General features: G+C 48.9%; 5 protein-coding genes across 5 annotated transcripts; 2 read left to right on the top strand and 3 right to left on the bottom strand.

The window, feature by feature from the left end:
* Window positions 1-29: 29 nt before the first annotated feature.
* Window positions 30-7577, bottom strand: prp8 (U4/U6-U5 snRNP complex subunit PRP8; the record flags this gene model as incomplete). The annotated part of the gene is made up of 1 exon (XM_056892024.1): window positions 30-7577. The coding sequence occupies one exon, from the start codon at window positions 7575-7577 to the stop codon at window positions 30-32; it is 7548 nt and encodes a 2515-aa protein (XP_056757019.1).
* A 411-nt stretch (window positions 7578-7988) lies between these two features.
* On the top strand, window positions 7989-8736 carry N7537_000965 (60S ribosomal protein eL34; the record flags this gene model as incomplete). Its single annotated transcript, XM_056892023.1, has 4 exons — window positions 7989-8012; window positions 8074-8087; window positions 8213-8336; window positions 8548-8736. 4 exons carry the CDS (start codon window positions 7989-7991, stop codon window positions 8734-8736), a joined length of 351 nt encoding a protein of 116 aa, XP_056757018.1.
* A 5142-nt stretch (window positions 8737-13878) lies between these two features.
* On the bottom strand, window positions 13879-15195 carry N7537_000964 (uncharacterized protein; the record flags this gene model as incomplete). The annotated part of the gene is made up of 2 exons (XM_056892022.1): window positions 13879-14358; window positions 14455-15195. The coding sequence occupies 2 exons, from the start codon at window positions 15193-15195 to the stop codon at window positions 13879-13881; spliced, it is 1221 nt and encodes a 406-aa protein (XP_056757017.1).
* Window positions 15196-16395: 1200 nt separating this feature from the next.
* On the bottom strand, window positions 16396-18293 carry N7537_000963 (splicing factor cactin; the record flags this gene model as incomplete). Its single annotated transcript, XM_056892021.1, has 5 exons — window positions 16396-16413; window positions 16468-16500; window positions 16562-17191; window positions 17249-17713; window positions 17775-18293. The coding sequence occupies 5 exons, from the start codon at window positions 18291-18293 to the stop codon at window positions 16396-16398; spliced, it is 1665 nt and encodes a 554-aa protein (XP_056757016.1).
* Window positions 18294-18507: 214 nt separating this feature from the next.
* N7537_000962 (uncharacterized protein) lies at window positions 18508-20355 on the top strand (the record flags this gene model as incomplete). The annotated part of the gene is made up of 2 exons (XM_056892020.1): window positions 18508-19416; window positions 19477-20355. The coding sequence occupies 2 exons, from the start codon at window positions 18508-18510 to the stop codon at window positions 20353-20355; spliced, it is 1788 nt and encodes a 595-aa protein (XP_056757015.1).
* Window positions 20356-20472: the final 117 nt, after the last annotated feature.

Raw genomic sequence — 20472 nt, 5'->3', positions numbered from 1 at the left:
GATGGTTGCGCCTGATCAGCTGCATGTTTTTAAGCAAAGTTGTCAGACCGGTCAACCCAGATGTCCTCGAGCTCAGCGAAGTTTTGGAAGTGCAGGGGACGGTGTTGGTCATCGTAGAACTTAAGCGGAGTGTCGATCTTGACGTAGATAGGTCTCTTCTCCACGCTACCAAATGAGCTGCCCATAAAGCTATAGTTCCAGACATTATCCTCCGGCACAAGGAAATAGCCGCGGATCTTGTCACTGAGGAGCAGCTGACACTTCTCACCCATGTTAGTGGAGAAGCCTTGGGGCTGATCCGAGGTTGTGTCCTTGTTCTCTGCGCCCCACTTATAGCCCGTCGGTGTGAGACCCCAGGCGGCAAGCGAAACGGACCCAGGAGTGAAAGAGACGGTCATGGTCACGGTCTTCTTATCCCACGAAGGATGGGCATTCATGAGTCGTGCGTGATGTGTGACATCTGCCGCAGACATGTACGGCGGCTCATTGCCAGAAACCGTATGGATGATACCGAGTGGCTCCAAATTTTGGAGATAATCGTGCTGCGGCAATTGGTGGGGCAGCTGAACGTCCCGGGTGTTACCCACTTGGGGAATCATGACAATGGTGCGAACCTCCTTGACCTGGTCATTATCTGGGGGAGAGCTTCCGTAGATGTAACCCGTGACCTGCACTCGGAGATCGGCGATGGTGATGAATCGCTTGAGGACGTTCTTGGGCATGATGTATGTGTAGCCATCGTCCCGAATGTCGTCAGAAGAGACATAGATGTTGTTGGACCTCGTCCGGAGGTTGGAGGTCGCGATTGCACGAGTACGCCACTCTGTCTTAGATGCAAATGATTGCTGTTCGTACTGAGACGTAGTGGTGACGATGATGTCCTCACCGCGAGCGTTCTGAGTCTTGGTCGTCACAGCAGTGAGCTGCTTCTGCTCTTCTTGCTGCTTCTCGATCTCCGCCGCCTGCTGTCGCTGCAGGGAAGGCGCACTAATCTCCATACCCAGGATAATATCACGGACTTCGCTACTGGTCAAGCTCTGCACGTTGACGTTGTTCTTCTTGCCATAGTCGTTCAAGATCAGATCACGCAATTGCACTTCGACCTTAATCCAGTCCTCATCAGACAGGGATGGCCAGATGTGGTGTTCTTGAGTGATAACAGTCTTATCGGGGCGAAGAATGATCTTGGCTTTGTCGATGTTGACGTGAAGAGCCCGAAGAATGAGAATAAGTCGAGAAAAGGCAGTGTACGGGGAGATAGACTTGAGCCACTCATCATACAAGTTGAAAAGTACCATCTGAGGCTCGGTGGCACGGAGAATCATATCGGCCAGTTTCTCGACCTTCATGGCGGCCTGGAATGGCAGCTGGAGCTCAGAGGCACGGATGGAGATGTTAGGGAAATCGAGCAGGTGGACCTCCAGAGGATCAAGAAGACCCTTACGAGTGACAATGAGCTGCTTCGGTTGCTCTTCCACGGGGAGAGACCGAATAAGAGCTGCAACTTCTTCGGCTGTCTTCCACTTGGCCAACTGACCCAGACGCTTTTGGCCTGCCCAGACACTGGTGTGGATGATCTTCAGGAACAACTGTCCAGTCCGAGGGTTGAAGATGAAGATTGCACCGTTAATGGGCTTTGTGGTCAAGTTACCCTCAAAGGTCTTGTGGATCGTGACGCGATATACGTTAGTGTCATCGATAAAGAGCTGAATTTGCGGGCTGAAGAGCTCGGAGTAGTTCTGGGAGTTGAGGAACTCTTGGCTGCTCTCCGAGGCATACAGCTGGAGACCCTTGCGGATACGCTCACGCAAGACATACAAAGCTGGGTTAGCTTTCATGATCTTAGCCATAGCCTGCTGAACCAGAGTCTTGAGGCCTGGGAAGTACTGTCCATAAGCCGAGAAGAGGTTGTATGCAAGATCAACGCCAATCATCAATCCAGTGGCGGAAGGATAGATACTCATGCTGTCCGTGGTGTAGTCGAGGTACTTAGCACGAACGTACCGCTCAATATCGTGAGAATCGTAGTCACCATATCTGAGCTGCACGTCGATCCAGAACTTGTTTGTCGTAGTCGGCTCATAAACGTCCTTAGTATCGAATACAAGCGAAGGTCGGGTGACATTCCATTTGTTCGTCGCAAAGAGCAGGATATCCGCACAAGAGCTGTTCATCTTGTAAGATTTACGTGGGTGAATAGTCTCCTTTTGAACGGCCTCGATGCCAAGCTGCTCCAATTCCTGATCCAGGACTTGGCACAAATCCATCACCACGGATTCGTGAATCTTCTGCCACAAATGGGCACGGAAAATCTGAATCAATGAAATTTTCAGAGTGGGAATTTTGCCGTGCAAGAAGATACCAGTCAAATCAAGTTGCACCTGGAAACCAACGTAGACATTGGCGCGGTTGATGGTCGGCGACCACCAAAGCGTGAATCGACGGTTGGGAATCTGGTTCAAACCGGACCGTTGAGCGTTGGTGAGCTTCTTAAACTTCATACTTTCTTCGAAACCACTGTTGTGCAGGACAAGGTTGTCATAGCGCAGGTAAAGCTGATCTTTGTCGACTCGGAAACCAGCCCATTCTGTCTTCTCGGATTCGAGGCTAATGCTCGCGATCTGGAAACTGTGCGTTTGAGCAGCTGGGCTTTCGGCGCCCTTTTCAACCGTAGATGTGAAGGCACTATACAGGCTTCTTTCCTCGGTGGAAAAGGCAGCAAACTCGGCAGCAGTGATCTCCACTGTTTGCTTTCCCGCGTTTTGGAAGCCCTCGGAGGCCTCCTCTCGATAAAGCACCAGAATGTGATTCGGCGTTACCACAAGATCTTCTTTCTCGCCCCCAATCTTGACGCGGTACAGGCGGTCGATGCCATTCACTATGTTGAATGCACGGCGAGGCTCTCCGTCGGGACCCAAAAGTTGGTCACCTTCGCGCACATCCTCGACATTGATCTCGGTACCATCGTATCGCAAGAGACGGGTTCCCTTAGCAAGACACGCTTTTTCCCAGAACAAACCTTCCCAGGATGGGAAAGCTGTCGCCTTGAACAAGGTGTGCTCGAGAATTGTTTCGACACCACCCAAGGCTTGGATAACATCAGTGCGGTAAGCATTGAGGTTCCAGAGTTTACCGTCGTGTCGCTGACTAGTCCACCAGAACGGATTGCTCTTCATCAGCTGGTATTGCTTGAACTCAGCGCGGAGTCGGAAGCCCTTATCGAAACTGAGAGTGCTTCGATCCTTCTGGAAGAGCGTATTGATACGAGGGAGACCACGATCCCAGCTGTCCTCTAGATCCTCCAAGGTCAGGCGGCGGTTCTGCTGCTGCGCTTCCATACGCTTCTGCGAGTATTCCATCCAAACACGTTGAGAGTCAATGAACTCAGCTTCCCAGGGAATGATGTACCGGAAGATGTTCGGAATCAATGTTTCCTCGTCATGGGACATACCCGCTCGGAAGTGGGTGATACCAGTGTCGGTCTGCTTGGACCAGCGCTTATCACTGGTGGGGATGAGGATGTGAGATCCTGAGATCATACCAAGACCTCCAAGCTCCTTGGGGGTGTAGAAGACTGCTGGGGGGAAACGAGACGGCATCTTAGAGTTCAGACCAATCTTGACTCGAGTCTGGATCTTCGTTTCACATTTCACGATAGTATCGAGAAGGTTGACAGTGGACACAGCAGCCTCACGGTAGTAAGTGAAAAGCGCAATTAGAGCAGTGTTCCACTTGTTGGCAATCTTGGTGAATGTGGTCGAACCAGAGGACATGAGGATTTGTCGGATACGGTTATTGAACTTTTGAACATCCTCTTCAGTGACTTGAAGGAAAGCATGTGCCGTACGTTCCTTGGTAGAATTATCAACCAGAGACCAGACACTGTCTTTGACCGAAAATTCCTCGTTCATGTTCCGTATCTTAGGGAGAATCCGGACTTCGAATCCATTCATCGAGAACAGCAAGTTGGGATTGTCCTTACTGTACACGCTGGCGAATGTATCATCCCAGTCAATGGTGGTGATGGATCTTGGGAGGCGGTTCTTCATGTCCCAGAAAACCGCACGACCAAGGTTGACGTCGTGACGCATCAAGCGCATACGACAATCGCGAGGCCAGCACTTCTTATTCTTGTAACCAATGACGTTTTCGAAGTTAGGGTCAGGATTCTCGGTCAAGAACCGCTGAATCAGGTCACGGGAGTCATCGGCCTGGAATCGGAAGAAGACCCAGATCTTGTCAACGTAACGGGTGTACAGACGGATGGGGTGCCTTGTCTCAGTGGCACGATCTCTGAATTGCAAGAAATCATTGGGACTTCCTGGAGGGCCGGCCATTTCACTAGCTCTTTGCAAACCAAGCAGCAGCAAATCGATCATCAAGCCGTAGTACTGGAACACAAAGCCCGAGAATTGGAGACCGCGAATCATGCCATAGCTGTTGGTGTGGTTCATGTCCTTGTAGCTGAGCTGAACATTGTTCTTCGATGTGATGTAGTCAGCCAGGTTGTGGTCCATGATCAAACGGAGCAGCCGGTTCAGCAGAGTGATATCAATCTTCTCATAGACCTTGGACAGCTCAGTCTCAATCATCACGTTCGTCTCGCCTTCGGCAGTCTCCCAGACATTGGACAGGTTATTGATGCCCTGTGTCCACTTGTATGTGAGTAGAGGAGGGACCTCAGAGTCGGAGGGCTTAATCCAAGCGGGGAAGAGATGGCGCTGCTCCGCTTGGTACCAAAGGTACTGATCCAAATAAGCGTCGGTGATCTTTTCGATAGGTTCAATATCGTAGACAGGATTGATGTTGTTGTAATTATCGTTCATGTCGATCTTGACCTCCTTGAACGCTCTTTGTGTCAGGAGGAATCGCTTGATTCTCGCCAAGGTTGTGCCGGGAGAATCGTAGGCCTGTTCAATAAGAGCCAGTTCCTCTCGCTGAGTTTGGTTCAGTCTGCCCTTCACAGAGTACGACTCGCGCAGTCGCTCGAGTGCAAGGATCAGGATTTTGGTGTCGTGCTTGTAGGAAACACTGGGGAACGGAATCGGGGAGAACTTGCGAGACTCCAACCAGTGAACCATGGTGGTGTAAATTGCAACCGCCTCTTCAGATGAAACGTAAGGGCCGTCTTTCAAATAGTTGTGCTGACGTTCTTGCTCGGACTTGAGCCAGAGACGCGTGAGTCGACCAAGGTTCTTCTTTGCGACAGTCTTGTCAACTGTGGCACCACGGCGAATTCTCTCTCGGTTGTAATGAGCGACAGAGATCCACCAGTCGGCCTTGCTTTTGACGTAACGAAGAATGATGTTCTCAATCGGTGCGGGCAGGCCGGGAACCTTCCATGGAATGTTACTCTTCCAGCATCTCCAGGCCTCTGATAGATGTTGCAAAACCACGTTGACCTTGTTTTGCTTGATACCCTCGGGCATCATGTCCATAAGATCGGCCATGACCGAGGCACGCAACTCGAGATCGAAGTGGGATTCCACACGTTGCTTGGTGACCGTTTTGGCAACACCCTTGCTGTGACGACCTTCAAACTGACGAGAAAGCAGGTTTCCAAGCCAGCGCTCAAGCAGAGGAATGATACCACGCATGAAGAAAAGCCAAACTCGCCAAGCGGGCGCCCAGAAACCACATCCAGGGCCCTTACCAACGGGGCCGGAGTTAAATCGGTAGTAAATCAAATGTTTTAGATCCTTGCAGGAACGGATCTGGTGCATAAGCTTATACTTGTACCGATACATACCGGTAAGCTGGCCCACGTGGTTGAAGGCATAAAGAATACCATCTGCGAGTTGGAAGGCATCGATGTTACCCAGACGGTATTGAACTTGGGCATCGACAATGAGCTTAGTCAAGCGGAGAATTTCACGCATCAAGTGGAAAGCGTTTCCGAAGCGAGACTTCTTACGCTCCTTGGTGGTCAATGTCTTAACAGGCTTCAGATTGAAGTTGTAATCAAGATGGAGATAAGTCAGATTCTTGCGGTGAATCAACAGGTTCAGCATGTTGAAACCCTGGCGACAAACTTGCAAACCAGCCTCAACCCAATCGATCGATGTTTGCTGGAAGAACTTGGTAGATTTGAGAGTCTTCATGAGGTTCTGCTTACTCTGAGCCTTGGGCGTGCCCTTGTGCAATTCGTTGAGAACGTAGGTCTTGAGCATCTTCTGGTATGAGACTCGGACCTTCACAGGCTGACCCTGTGGGCAGTGCTCCAAGTACCATTGTTTGACCAACGGCACATCCTGTGCACGAACCATTTTGCCAGATCTCTTATCGAATGGGTGAGGGGCCCACCACAGAGCGATGGCTGACGCGGTGTCGGGTGTGTAAAGCTCTTCGTCATCAAAGAAGGGCTGGACCTCACCCGGAAGCTCAAATTCGTCGTCTTCATTATTGCCAGGACCGAAGATTTCGTCCTCATGGCTGACGGTGATATTTTTAGGCGCGACGGAGCGGGAGGAGATCGGGTTGATGACGGGGTCGAAATAGAAAGCCGGCAAGTTAGGGTCCTCGGTGCGAACGTAGACCACCTGGGGATGGGAGTACCAAGCAACCTTGACGCTTCGAGGTAGGGTATTGTAGAGGAAAGGGAAGGTGACCCGGTACTCAGTTCGAATCGGGGCACGGAAGATGATGCGGTCAATGGCGTTGAACTCGCTGAAATCTTCATCATTAGGATCGATATCTTTGTACAAAGGCTCAAAGCGGGGTCCACCAGGAATGGCGACGTTAAGAGCTTTGGCTGTGAAGAAGCTGTTCAAGTCGAACATGTGGTAGTAGTTTTGGTCAACAACATCACTCAGAATCTGGTGACTGAGCCGATGGAGAGTCGCCATCTGGGGAAGAGACAAATTCCATTCCTTGTAGCTGGGACCATTCACGTGGGGGGTATCGAGAAGGGGACGGTGGTCATAGAGCCATTCATAAACCGCCGCATCTTCGAGGTCATCCAGTTCCATCTGAATGGGCTCCAAAGGTTCGACATCTTCGATGTTTTCCGACCATGAAAGAGGTGGTTCCTCGTCGTCGAACGGGGGGAAACGCATCCGCTTGAAGTGTCTCCGGTCACTCTTCTCCCGACGCATACACATCCACATCGTTGCCCACTGGGCGTGGAAGACAGGCTCGATGACACGCGGTGTCTCATTGACTAAAGTCAGACAGCCGTTGACATGATAAAGTACCTTGACTTCTCTTGCCGACTCCCAAGGCATGGGCATATTTTCCAATAGCTTGAGGACGGCATGAGGCATGAACTTGAGCGCACCGAGATAGCTCCGCTTCTCGTTGGTGAATTTCTTCTGCGAAACATCACCAATATCTCGCACTATTTTTCGCAGATGCTCTGGTGGCATATCAGCCTTTTGTGTCTCGACAAATCCTGCCTTGCGCTTCTCGCCGAACCGATTGCGTTGCGTGCGCAGCCATTCATTTTTCTTCTGCGCAAATTTTGCGACGTTCGGGTCGGCCGGCGGCTGGTAGCCTGGGGGCGGCGGCGCCATTGGCATGGAAGGGGGAGCTGCACCCCATCCTGGAGGTGGAGGAGGGGGAGGAGGCAATGATGCCATGATGGTGATTGATGGATGGAACCCTCCCTCGTAGAGGTTGTGTTGGTTCCAAGTCGCGTCAAGCCAGGTTGGAGGTCATGTGTAGCAAGACTTGCAGCAAGTAAAAAAGAAATACAACTGAGAGAAAAGAGCTGGGTGATGGGGAGATAGAAGATTAAGATACGAACGCGACAAAGATAGAGATCCACGATCCCATACGCGATGTGACTATCTCTGCTCCTGTCTCCGTTGAACTTTGAGAAGTGGCGGCTCCGACTGGCACTATTCCGCATCGGGACTAGCGCAACCTCGCCAAATCTGCGCTAGCGTCGGCTGAAGCAGAAACCCACACAAACCCATCTCGACATATTTCACTCTGCTTCACGACAACTCCGACAACTGCCGCCCTTGACCAGTTCAAGTACAGTCAAGATGACCAACAACAGACTGCAATACGTGAGTTCTACGAGAAAATCCAGACTGGAAAATTATTGATCTGACTCTTCTCGATTTTCAGCGCCGCCGGAACCCGTACGTTTCAAAATTCCCTCAAAGACCATTCCCTCGCACCACCATGATCTATACGATGATTCTAGTAGCGGAATGGCCATCACCTTTTCGAACGAGTTATTGACGGACTTTCTTGCTTTCAATAGGTACAACACGCGGTCCAACAAGGTTCGCATCGTCAAGACCCCCGGCGGCGAGCTCCGTTACCTTCACCTGAAGAAGAAGGGTACTGCTCCCAAGTGCGGTGACTGCGGTATCAAGCTCCCCGGTGTGAGTACTTCCCCGGCGTCCCTAATGCATTTTTGAACGGTTGTGTGGGATGTGTGCGATTACGTGTGGGCCAACCGAACGACTTGAAAAAAACTCTGTCTGGATGGACAGGTGTGCGAACGAATGGCCAACCGAAACCCTACAATCTCCATACGACCGTCTCGCTGAATTTTCGGAATCGGATCGACTAATAATACTTTTTTTTTTTTAGATCCCTGCCCTCCGCCCCCGCGAGTACTCTCAGATCTCTCGCCCCAAGAAGAATGTCAGCCGTGCCTACGGTGGCTCTCGCTGCGCTGGCTGTGTCAAGGACCGCATTGTGCGTGCCTTCCTGATTGAGGAGCAGAAGATCGTCAAGAAGGTCCTCAAGGAGTCCCAGCAGAAGGCCGCCAAGCGCTAAGCGTGCTTTTTGTCGGTGTTGTCCTTTCACGGTGGAGCGAACGTTATGGGAAAAACGGCTGGGAATGGTTCTCTTAAAATATTAAAGATGAACAGGAACAGCTAGCACGCGAGTCCAAAAAAAAGGCTCGGGGCTAAGCAAATGAATCAATTTCATTTATCTTCATGAGAGATTCCCTGACATGTCGAATCAAGTTGTCTGAAATTATCTCCGTGGTGTCTTGAATCTGCTTCCCGGATGGAAGCCTCGTACATATCGTGTCTGTCCCGGTCAGCAATCGTGGCACTCGATCTCTAGCTGTGATGACGCATTCGGGTAAGTCCATGATGGGGGTTAGGCAATATCTTTCAGATCAACAACATCTCTTGTTGAACTACACCAGGTATAGACGCCCTCAGGCTCAGACAAACGTAGTCGTCGCTGGGTAAAACAAAGGCGTTCTTTCTCTAGGGTTGTGTTGGTCACCGTAATTCGCCTAGTCTCCAGGGCTAAAGTATATTTAGGTGTCGATCTCATTTATAGCTGCGCTAGTAGCCTTCATTGAATGTACGTTCTACGCGGGATTGGTACCCCACATGGTCTGGTCAATTGATCTAGGCCTGGATGTGAAGAAAATATGCTTAAGCCAGGTCAACCCAGCACTCCGTATAACCCCTCTAGGTGGATATTTTCCACCATGTAGTTAGCTGTGGGTCTGTATGATGTCTAGCGGCTCAAGCTTTCCCAAAGCCCTCGTTGCATCAATATGGATATCGACATTTTATGACTACATTGAGCATAGCTTCCGATTTAACAGAAGTCCAACCGTCTTTTTCGCAATCACTTAATCTATAGAAAACTGAAGGCTGTGGTGCGGAGCTTCTTTTTCTACGAGTAGAATTCTATCTATATCTCAACTCTTTCTCCAACATAAAGAGAAGAAATTACGCATCACTTCTATTATACCTATCTTCCAATGTCAACACAAGTAGGTAGAGGACATTCCTTATGTCGTACGAAACTTTATAGTACACCTGGACAAACTGTAAATTTGACGCTTATGTATCTTTGACTTGGTCGAGATATGATCAGTAAAGCAGTATCTTTTTCGCCAAGCAACTGCGCCTCGTAGTCCCCGAAGCATTACTGACAGGGGGACATAAGTCTCCTCACTATTAACTACTACTATAAACAACAATTAAATTTTATGCTGGTCATTGTGGGGAGGCTTTCTTGTCCGCGGAGTTTGACTCTTCAACAGGTCGAGACCCCAACCAGTCATGCATTAGGGCTAGGGTTAGATGACACCGGTTGTTGCAAGGCCCTCGGAGTTTTCACTGTATAATCTCTCATCTAGTTTAAATCTTTATTGCCCAAAAATGTTTCTATGAAAAAGCTGCTCTAATCCACACGCCATATGTTGCCTAGATCCGAATATATATGCGAGGCACCGGAATTGTAATCAAAAAGAATTATTCTTGTTGCACTCCATCAGAGATCAATAGGAAAAGAATTCTGCTACTGTATAGTGGCATAATTATTGTTTATGGCAGATATCCTGAAATGCTCCTTCAAGCAGGAGTTTGGTCCTGCAGGTTCTTTGTGCCTTGACCTCCTCGAGGCCGCAGATGAGATTGGTTGAAGATACGCTGAAGTTGTGACCAACTTATGGTCATGACCACCATTCCGAGTACATGTACTACATAAGAAGGATCTTCACTTAGCATTATGCTCGGACTATCCTGTAATGGCTATCAGTCAACATACGATGTGAGTTAGCATGTGACAAGACAATAGATCTCCTCCCTAGAGGAGATCTAGTATCTCTGTACCACACAGTCTGCACTAGCTCAATACGTAGCGAAAAAAGCCTCCAAAGGTGTACCAATGAAGATCGATCCCTCTTCTTCCATGCATTGTTTTACTGAATACATAGCGCATATGTAAAGTACGTGGCCGCTGCGATTCGCTCAATTCCCGTGACTCGAAGGAGCCAAGAGAAGAAGTTACCGACTCGGATCCGAATGTTTGGTATTTTCCTTTGCTGTGAAAAAGCAACGAGGTGAGGAATTTTAACCGCCGCCATGATAGGACGCGGGGATACGCGGGGATGCGGATGACAACAGACAATGGGATCGGTCCAAGAAGCGGTCAGGCGATTGTTCTGTGTCGCATTGGTCCCTAAAGCTATCCACTCCGAGGGTTAGCGCTGGTCCAAGAAAGCTCGAACGTATGTAGAATTGACAGCTGTCGAACCGGGCCGTTCCATCCCACAAACGCCCAAAGCGTGAGGTTCGTGCGGTTTCTACTAGAGGAATAGAAAGTCAGAATACAAAGGAATATGGCCATTGGTACTATATTGTATATTAAATGCAGAAGCTCTTGCAAAGACTTTCAACATAACCTATATTGTAAGAGAAAATCCCCGGTGTGCACTGGAAGACGTCTGCACATCCCGGATTCCAGCAGACTGGGCAACCTATCGGCTATTGTGTACATACATATCAAGTGACATTTCTGTACCCACATTGGTGTCATGCAGATCAAAAAATAAGAGATCCACAGAGTATTTACCCCTTTCTCCCTGCTCCCGATTTGTCTTTTCGAGATAATTGATAGATCGAAAGGATGAACCCGGGTTAGGCCCGATTGATAATTTAGATACCTATAACGTGATATTTTCAGATTCGGGTTGAACAGTGGGGCTGTGTCTGGCGGTGCTTAGTCTTGCAATCGAGACTGTTGATACTGGTTGCCTTTACCCTGCATGGAAGACCTCTCCACAACGATCAGTATGAAGATTTTCCGACGACATGTATTACGGGAATAGACGTGACATATGGGTACATACAGTAAAAAGAAAATTAAAGCAGGAAAGGAAGGAAGGAGAAAGAAGGCAAAGGTACAGAGTACAGAGTACATTGTACAGTTGAGGATACAGCTTCCGAGGGATATTGCCGTCATCCTGGGGCAGGGCAGCTCCTATTACTGGTTGGGTTCATCGCTAGTCTAGGTAAGATTCACCGTAAAAGCTCAGCTCCCTTCAACAAAGGGGGCTAGCGATGTCATCATATGATTAACAAATAATAGTGCGGGACGCATATCCGTCGGTTGGACGGCCAACTGGCTCGATATGTACTAACAACGAACACCCACTCAAAGTCTAGGTCAATAATTGACCTGCAGACTCTCACGAGGGGTTCCCATGTCCTGTTTGGTTTAGGGAAGGGTCCAAGCGGGCATTAACAAAATTGGTGTTGAGGACATTAGAAACCCCGTATAACAGCCCTAGCCCTGGAGGTAGTTAAGGTTAGATTAACGATAGTAATATCGCGCTTTAGAGTACACCTCTTAACTCTAATCTCTAATTCCTCAATTCTCCAATTTGAGAAGAATACAAACATCTTACCCATCATATAATAATACAAACAAATCACTATTGAACACGGCCCGTAGGGGAGCTTCAAACTCAACTTTAGGTACTGGCATATTCAGCCGCGTTGTGAACGGCATTGCAGCTGCCACCTGTATAACAGTGTACAGGTACATACTGTCTAATGTATCTCCTTTCTCACAGTACAAAGGCTACTGCACTGTACGCTCCACGGATACAAGTTGCTTATACCCTAGTGGTATCTTTCTAAATACGTATCTGTATTCTCCATTGGTATAACATCTGCAAATCTGTAAAAAGAAAAGTGGTAATCCATCAAACATCATTGGCTACGTTGCTGATATCGCTCATTCCACTGGTGTTATTGCCGATCTCCCTATCACGCACTATAAACCTTCCTGATTAACACGATGATCAATGTCTGTATAGGACTACATAACTTAGGGAAGGAAATTGATACTACAGGGTAGTATATCATGCCTTAATCATAGCATATCTATAATTAAACTCATATATATTGTATGTAGTCTTATCAGAGTTGGGTTCCTCGAGAATACAGGTCTGTGCCCTCCCCACGATCTGTTAGCTCAAAGCGCGGGTATCAAATTCCGTCCTCCTGGGATACCGACAAAAGGGGAAGTGGGGAATGACCGGGAGGAAAGATGATCATGGGAAAGGCAACATGCAGCTGCCGATGCTGCCGATGCTGCCAAGGATGTCCACGTAATCCCAGAACTCTGGCCTACTGCGGCAGTTGGTAGAGCGATATAGCGGGGTGTTGGTGGGGTTGCTCAGCGTGAGCTAAGGACAGAACCTGGGTGTCAAGAGAGGCTAAAGAAAACTAGCAAAGAGAAGGAGGCAAAATGCGCTCTATTGTACTCCATTAGTAGAAAAGCCCTTTATAATATTCCCAGATTCAATCTGTGGAAGCGTGCAGATGGTCGCTCAGCAAGTTTTCCTTCTACTGTGGTTGGAGGCTATTCCTGTCACTTGAGACACCGCTGTACAAGCATATGAAGTATTGTCAGCAACACAGCATGTGGTCCATGCTATGGACAAGAACAATGCTAATGCATTGATACGGAGGAGGCTATGCTTATCTGACACCGAAACACAGGGGGTAGTAGAGGCGTGAATATTTCCATTTCTTGGCATTGTTCATGCCCAAAATTACCATCGATGTATCCTTGTACCGAGCTAGAGAGCATGTGGGACTCGAGAGAAGCGAGGCTACATGAGAGACATGCCTACGCCCAAGTACCTCATTGAAGATCCATTGATGAACATGACGGAGAAGGATGATTGACATCCCTGTCTTTGTGATAGGTCTCGATTAGATGCGGATTGATACTCATAAACACTACTAACTTATGGTACACTTGAAAAGAAAATATGTGTTGTTCATGCCAGAACGACTGGAAAACAGAAAAAAAAAAGTAGCAAAAAAGCAAATTAGATAGGAAAAAAAAAGTAGACAGATCTCCTTCGCCATGAGGCTCACTTTGTGGAACGCCCGCCAAATACATTCTGAATTCAAATAGCAAATAAATGGGCATTTCAAATAACGCCATGCCTCTAGTGTGCTCAATGGCCGGCATTGGTCTCCACCAATGGCCTGAAAATTCACAAGAAAAAAAAGGATGCAAAAAATAACGAAATCGGGAAATAGAACATGTCCAGTTATCCGAGTTCATCACTGAATCTTGTTCTGTCCCCACCACACCTCCCCTCCCTTTTTTTTGTGGCTAAGTTTTCTTTTTTTTGAAGTCTTATGCTGATGATCGACCGGGACCCTCGAGTGGGTCGTGGGCCCTGTACCAATCATGGTTATAGCCCACGTCAAATGCTGGTCCTGATTCCATGGTATCAATGAAGACCGTATTGTTGCCTGGTATCATCGGGCTGCACCCGACAACAGGGCCTATGGGGTGCTCCATGTATCTTTGTTCATGTCCGAGACTATGGTTCGTGTTTATCTTTTGCCGCTGATGATATGCTTCGGCGCGCTCGTCATGTGGACTGTTCGCACTGCGTGATTTGATGACCTTCGTGGCGTGGAGACCCTTGAACTCCAGCTGCTGACGTGTGGCCCCGCGATGACCTGAGTTCATTCCTTTCTTTTGGTGTTGAAGCTTGCGGTAGCGGGTCGTTGATTGAATGCCACCGCTGCGGATGGCTTCCGGCGTCAGCCTCCAGAAGTTCACTGCTCGTTTGCCAGGGCCAACTTCTTCCTTCACTGCTTCGAATCCCTAGACTCCAGGTTAGTATTGATATCAAAGATAGCAGACGTTGCATCAAACATATTGCAAAGAACTGAAAGAATGAAATATGGAAGTGAGAGTTACCGCGTTCATCGAGAGATTATGGCGAATACTATTTTGCCATCCCTTCGCGTTCGGGTCCCCTCCCTTGTCTGTATTCGCTTCGAACCAGGAGTAAATACTTTGAAGTTGAAGCTTGTTTCCGGGGGCTTCCTTCAAGGCCTGGTAGATGAGAACTGAATAGGGAGGGTGACTGTGACGCTCCTGGTTATTGTCACCAGTGCTTGAACGGGGCGAGAGACGGTCTGCTGTCTGAGCCGTCATTCCTGGACTTGAAGCAGCGAGCGAATGCGGAGAGTGGTAGGAGGAGACCTCAGAAAGTGGCGATGGTGGGGAGTCTGGAGGTGGCAGAAGAGGCTCTAACTGATGATAGTTGTATGACTGGTCTTTGAAGGCAGGGGAGGATTGCAAAAGTGACCAATCTGAGTGACCCTCTCCAGCTTGGGGACCCAATACCTCTGATGGTGTGCCAGCCATGGTGGGGGTGACATGCGAGCGGTAGAGATCAATATATCCGTTTGGACCTCCGAGGAGCTCCTGAGGCAACGGACCCAAGCCGTATGGCTCACCATCAGCAACACGAGGAAAGCTGTAATCTTCATACTGGCGAGGAGGCATGGGAGTTAGCTGGGATCTCCATCTCGCCCAGTCAGATACACTGAACTGAGATGGTGCTTCTGGTTGCGACAGGTGACCAGGTTTCGAATCTCCTGGGCCTGAAATCTGCACCCTGTCGAAATGTTGCGAATGGAATGAGAAATCCATGTTTGGACAAGGAAACGTCCGGCCGTGGGATTGACTCGATGGGTTGGGTGATAAAAGAGTAGAAAGGGAAGTAGAAGAGAAGCACAAAAGTTGTGGGAAAGGAGGATATGAGAAGGCAAACGTAACTCTTGGAAGAGGAAGAGGAAGAGGAAGAGGAAGGGGGGAGAGAGGGAGAGATAATAAGAATAAGAAGGAGAAGGAGACAAGAACAGACGAGATCGCAGCCTCAAAGGATGTGTGTGTGCTCAACGACGAGTTGGAGCTGTATAATTTCAAAGATCCCATGCCAACACATCATATTCTTCTCTCTCTGCAAATAACCTCATAAATGCAATCCAAACAAAAGACGGTCTGGACCTAAGGGAATTAATTTTTATTCTTGTATTATAGAAACAAGGTCTACTCCGTATTTCGAAAAACGCCTTAGATGCCTAAGTCGTGCAACGGAGATTCATAGTACAGACAATGACCAATGACCGGGAAGTCATAAGTGGCTGGATCTGGTGCTACATGCTACATGCGACATGCGACTAGAACGAATGAACTAGGCCGCCTAGATCCAGAAGGGGATGGTCAAATGGTCAAATGGTCAAATGGGAACCTGCAGGACACAAGTCGCCATTCATCTACACCGGCTTCATTCCGGCCCTTTTGGGGGTTAACTGCAAGTGCCATATTCTTACGTTTTTGTCTAGCTCAATTGTTTCTTTTTTCATAGCCTGCATCTAACCAGCCGGAAGTCAGAATACATACATCCTGCTCCTGCAGGCCGGGATAGTGTCACCTAAGAGGATACCCAACGTTCCCCGTGTTGCGAGTACCCTAGTAGTAGAAAAATAGAAGAAAAAAGAGACATATGGTGTTGATATGCTAGTCGTGGTCAAGGCAAGTGGGGAGGCTTTTTTTTGGCTTCCCCCTAAGGGACGATCATAATGGAGAAATAAAGTGGTGAGGTCGTCAAATTTAGGTCGAGGATGTTAGATCAAGCATCTGATATCTCCATATATCAAGTCCGGCTTATTCTGCAAAACCTTGGGGGAAATGTTTCCAGTCCAATCAATCCAGGTTTGGTCTGATTTACTGGATATCAAGTCACTGGAAAATACAGCCCCCACAGAACATCTCCCTGTATACACTATCGTAATCCACTCTCTCCATCCCGACATGACGCCCATGTGGAAATCGTTGGTTGCGCATGTGTTACTTCCGGTAATAGATCTAAGACAACCTGTTAGTATCGTCTTCGTAAAACCCCAAAAGAAAGCATCTTACCCTTTTGAACTGGAAATGAAGTTGAAGGATTCCCTTAAAAAGAAATGATTACGTCAGTTGAGAAACAAGGGGGTCATTTAGGAGCACGACGTACCTTGTCAAATGTACTCTTGAAACCCCTCTCGCGCTTGGCACTATAATCCCATTCTTTGTCGACAATGCGAAAGGCAAGGTCTTCGTACGGAGGCCCAGCCATAAACCGAATGAGACAGGTGTCTTCCTCGCCCGCTTCGGCCGAGGACTCACCACGCTTGCGACCGTTCTCACGCTCAATCCGGTAAGTCGGGGCTTTGGTCTTGTCAATCAAGTCGGGGTAGAAGATGTTGAATTTGTAACCTTGTACAACCTTGGGTGGCGGGTTGTCATGGTCGTAATGGGTTTGATTGTATTTATTCCATTCGTAGCCCATTTGGACTCGGTTGAAGTACCGTGGCTTTCGAGGCCGATGTTTACCGGCCCATTGAGGTTGCGAGCTCGTGCTCACGGCCTCTTCGCCCGTAAATATTTCCTCGTTCTCACTGACACCCTTGGCGAGCTCCCTTTCATATAGCGCTTTGGTCGCCTGGGAGAAGTCTTCATTCGGAATAGACGAGAACCGTGTGGATACAGAGGCAGCGGGGGTGTGGGTAGATGTCGGATTCGATACTACCGTGGATGACCTCTCCACAGCTCGGTGCCGTAGTGGGACAAAACCCATGCGGATAATTTTCTGGCGTTCGCGGGCCTGTGCGGTTGATCAGCATGTGGATTGGAATAAATGAGAGGAAGCTCGAAAACCTACCACTTGGTTAAGGAATGCGGACTCGTCCATGATTTCCAAGCCTTTGTCCTCCGGGCGAACCTGGAGCAATGGATCTGGATCTAGGCCTTCAAACTCGACATGACTTGTTACATCATCCGCAGAAACAACTGGAGCAAGAGGAGCTAGTTTTTCCCGAATTGATTCGGCTTCCTGTCTTTGCTGTCTCCTCAGGTCGCGAACACGCTCATCAATAATAGCTTGATAAACATTTTTCAGACTCGCCCTGGCCTTCCACACAGTCAGACTGCGCAGCAGCTCCTCCCAGTAATCTGTATCGATCGGCTCGTTCGAGTTCAACTTCCGTTTCACTTGTACTTCGAGATTTTGAAGCTGCTCGTAGGATTTTGGGCTTAGTAGTTTGTTGATGTCGGCAGCCACAGAATTCAGTACGCGACCCTCGGGTGTAACGGTCTTTTGACGATCTCGGCAGATGACTTTCATAGTCTGTAGGGTGGACGGTGGTCAACAGGGGTGTCTAGTAGATAGCAGAGTGAGAGAACATTACCTGCCAGAATTCACGGTTCTTCACGTTCGTCTCAAGGTTAACAAATGTATCAATATCCTTCTCCAAGTCTTGTAGTTGGGTCTGCGATAGTCCCTCAAAAACACCATCTGGGTCCACGACATCCAGATCGGAGTCTGCTATTTCGTCATCCAAGGGATCCCGCGTAGGGTCGATGATGCGGAGAGTAACCGTCAGCCAGTCGATAGGCTTTGCGCGTCCTTCCTTGACTCGAATCTCTGCCTTCTTTTTGGCCTGCTTCAACACGAACAGATCCTCCTGCGCGACCCACTCGCGCTCTTGCTGGTCTTCCTGGATCAAGTTGAGCCGGACTTGATCGCGCATGTTGCGAGGCTGCTGCGCAGGGCCCGATCTCTCATTGTTCCATCTGCGATCCGAGTCTTGTCGGTCGCGCCATTCTCCGTCGTCCCGTCGAGGGTATTTCTGGGGCTGACGCCACGAGGACGGCGATCGGGACCTGCTGCGCTTTGAGTCTGATCGGTCTGGGAATCGCGCAGACATGGTTGGAACCGTAAGGATATAACGAGGAGTAAGAATAAAAACGTATGCGATCCGAACGTACGTAATTTGGATGTCGAAAGCGAAGTTTAGAAGTTCGGGAGATCAGCGGGAAAGTCAAGCGGGCGGCAAACCTTCCCTTATCGCCCAGGCAGCTATATGAGACAACTTTGGAACTTCACAACTCTGCATTGTAAATCAACAAGTCGCTCAAACCATGCCTTCAAGATGGCAGCGCCTTCACTTGTCTCAACGGGGGTTGCCTCCTTTGCTCTTCCAATATACCTGGACCCGACAAGGCTATGAGATCCACATAACAGACCTCACCTATATCTGGTCAGAGCGGCTGCCCCATAAAGCTATCACCAAGAGAGCAGAGGAAGATGCTACAACGATCGATCCTGGAGAAAACATAGAACAGCTCAATGTGCTCCTGGAGAAAATTGGAGAAGGTTTACGAAAGGGCAATGAAAGCGCAATCCTAAGCAGTGGAACACAAACCGACTCGCTTGAAATCACGACAACAACCAAGCTTCCCTCCCCGTTGAAGCCTCTTAAGTGGTCTTTGAGGTTATCAAAGGAGCCCCTGTCGTCCTTGACCACTAATCTATTACTTCCGCTTCTGAGAGAGGAAGCGGAGTGGGAGTCCCGCCAACATTTGCTCTTGAATCAAATCAAGCAGAAGGACTACGTACTTAGCAAGTTGTTTGACAAAATGGAAACACTTGGCGTTGACCTAGGGTCTGTGTTTCCTAGTGCCGCAGGATCGCGCGCGTCTCGCAAGGCTATTACGCGGTCCGAGGCTGCTAAATTTGTTAAGGGTATTGCGCCGTTTGAGGAACAGACCTGGCTTGTTGAGACAGGAGTTTCACATGGGGCGGGATTAGCCACCAATTTACTGCAGGAAATATCGGAATCCGGCCTTTCTCATAATTTGGATACCTTCACCCTGTCACAAGCTGAATGGTGGCATCAACTTGAGGGGCGCTCTGAAACTAGCCCCAGAGAATCCCCTCCCATTGAGGAGGAAATTCCCAAGGACAAAGATAGAGAAGAGCCAGTTGAAACCAAGCACATCGACAAAGGAGGGGACTCAACGGCAAGCAGTGATGTCGATGAGTTTCAGGTATGCTACGACTTATTCCTAATCATAGATACCAAGTATAGCTTAACCCTGTTCATCTAGCGACAAGAAACCCCTCCCAGATTAAAATCTCAACACGAGAAAGGCAAAACATCACCACCCAAGCAAAAGCCCAGAAAGGAAAGTCCTATTCCACCAGTATTGCCTTCAGAGGAAGACGAAGCCACAGCATCAGGCTCCGACTCCGAGCCTGAACCAGCACCGCATCAAAAACGCATTCCCAGCGTCTTAAGGTCACCAGAGGCCGCACCGCAGCCGAAAGCTCCAGAGGCGCAAGTACCAAAGGGTGGATTGGGTAAAATTGGCGGCAAGAATAAGAAAGAAGCAGAGCGCCGGCCCTCGCCATCTCCCTCTCCAGCCCCTTCTCCGGCGCTAGTTCGAGAGGCACCGAAAAGGCTAAAGGGCGGATTGGGCATGATAGGCGGCAAGAAAAAGCAAGCAAAAGAACCCTCGCCTTCGCAAGCCCCTTCCCCTCCAGAAAAAACCCACGAGTCTCCAGAACCTCAAGAACCTTCAAAGTCACTAGAAGAGAAAGAAAGGATTGACAAAGATCATCATCATCCCACATCATCGACACAGCAACCAGCAGCTAAGGCTAAACGTACCGGGAAACTTGGCACGATAGGCGGCAAAGCCAAAGCCAAAGTCTCCGAACCAGCTCGAGACAAGTCTCCGCTGCCTACATCTGACACGGTGGTCAGGTCATTCGAGAAAACTACAATTGCTAAACCGAAGGCTGACAGACAAGCTCCTAAAAAAGAGGAATCTCCATTGCCCACACCAGCAACGGAGAAGGTTTCTTCCGCTCCACCTGAAGAGCCAGAGACCGAAGACCAGCGGGCTGACCGGAAGCGCGAGGAACTGAAGAGGTCGCTCGAGGCTAAGGGCAAAGCTCCTGCAAAGAAGAAGCGGAGGTTCTAGATGAAGGTGAAAGGGAATTTTATGTTTTAAGAATGTGTCTAAGTTGTTTTCCAAGTGATCCGGTGGGAATTTCTATGTGCGTACGATATATTCTATCCAGTATGCGATGGCTTCATA

Source organism: Penicillium hordei (genome assembly GCF_028827395.1).
Source record: "Penicillium hordei strain IBT 12815 chromosome Unknown utg000001l_segment0_segment0, whole genome shotgun sequence".
In the NCBI taxonomy this organism is placed as follows: Eukaryota; Fungi; Ascomycota; class Eurotiomycetes; order Eurotiales; family Aspergillaceae; genus Penicillium; species Penicillium hordei.
This window is presented reverse-complemented; position numbering and strand designations above follow the sequence as displayed.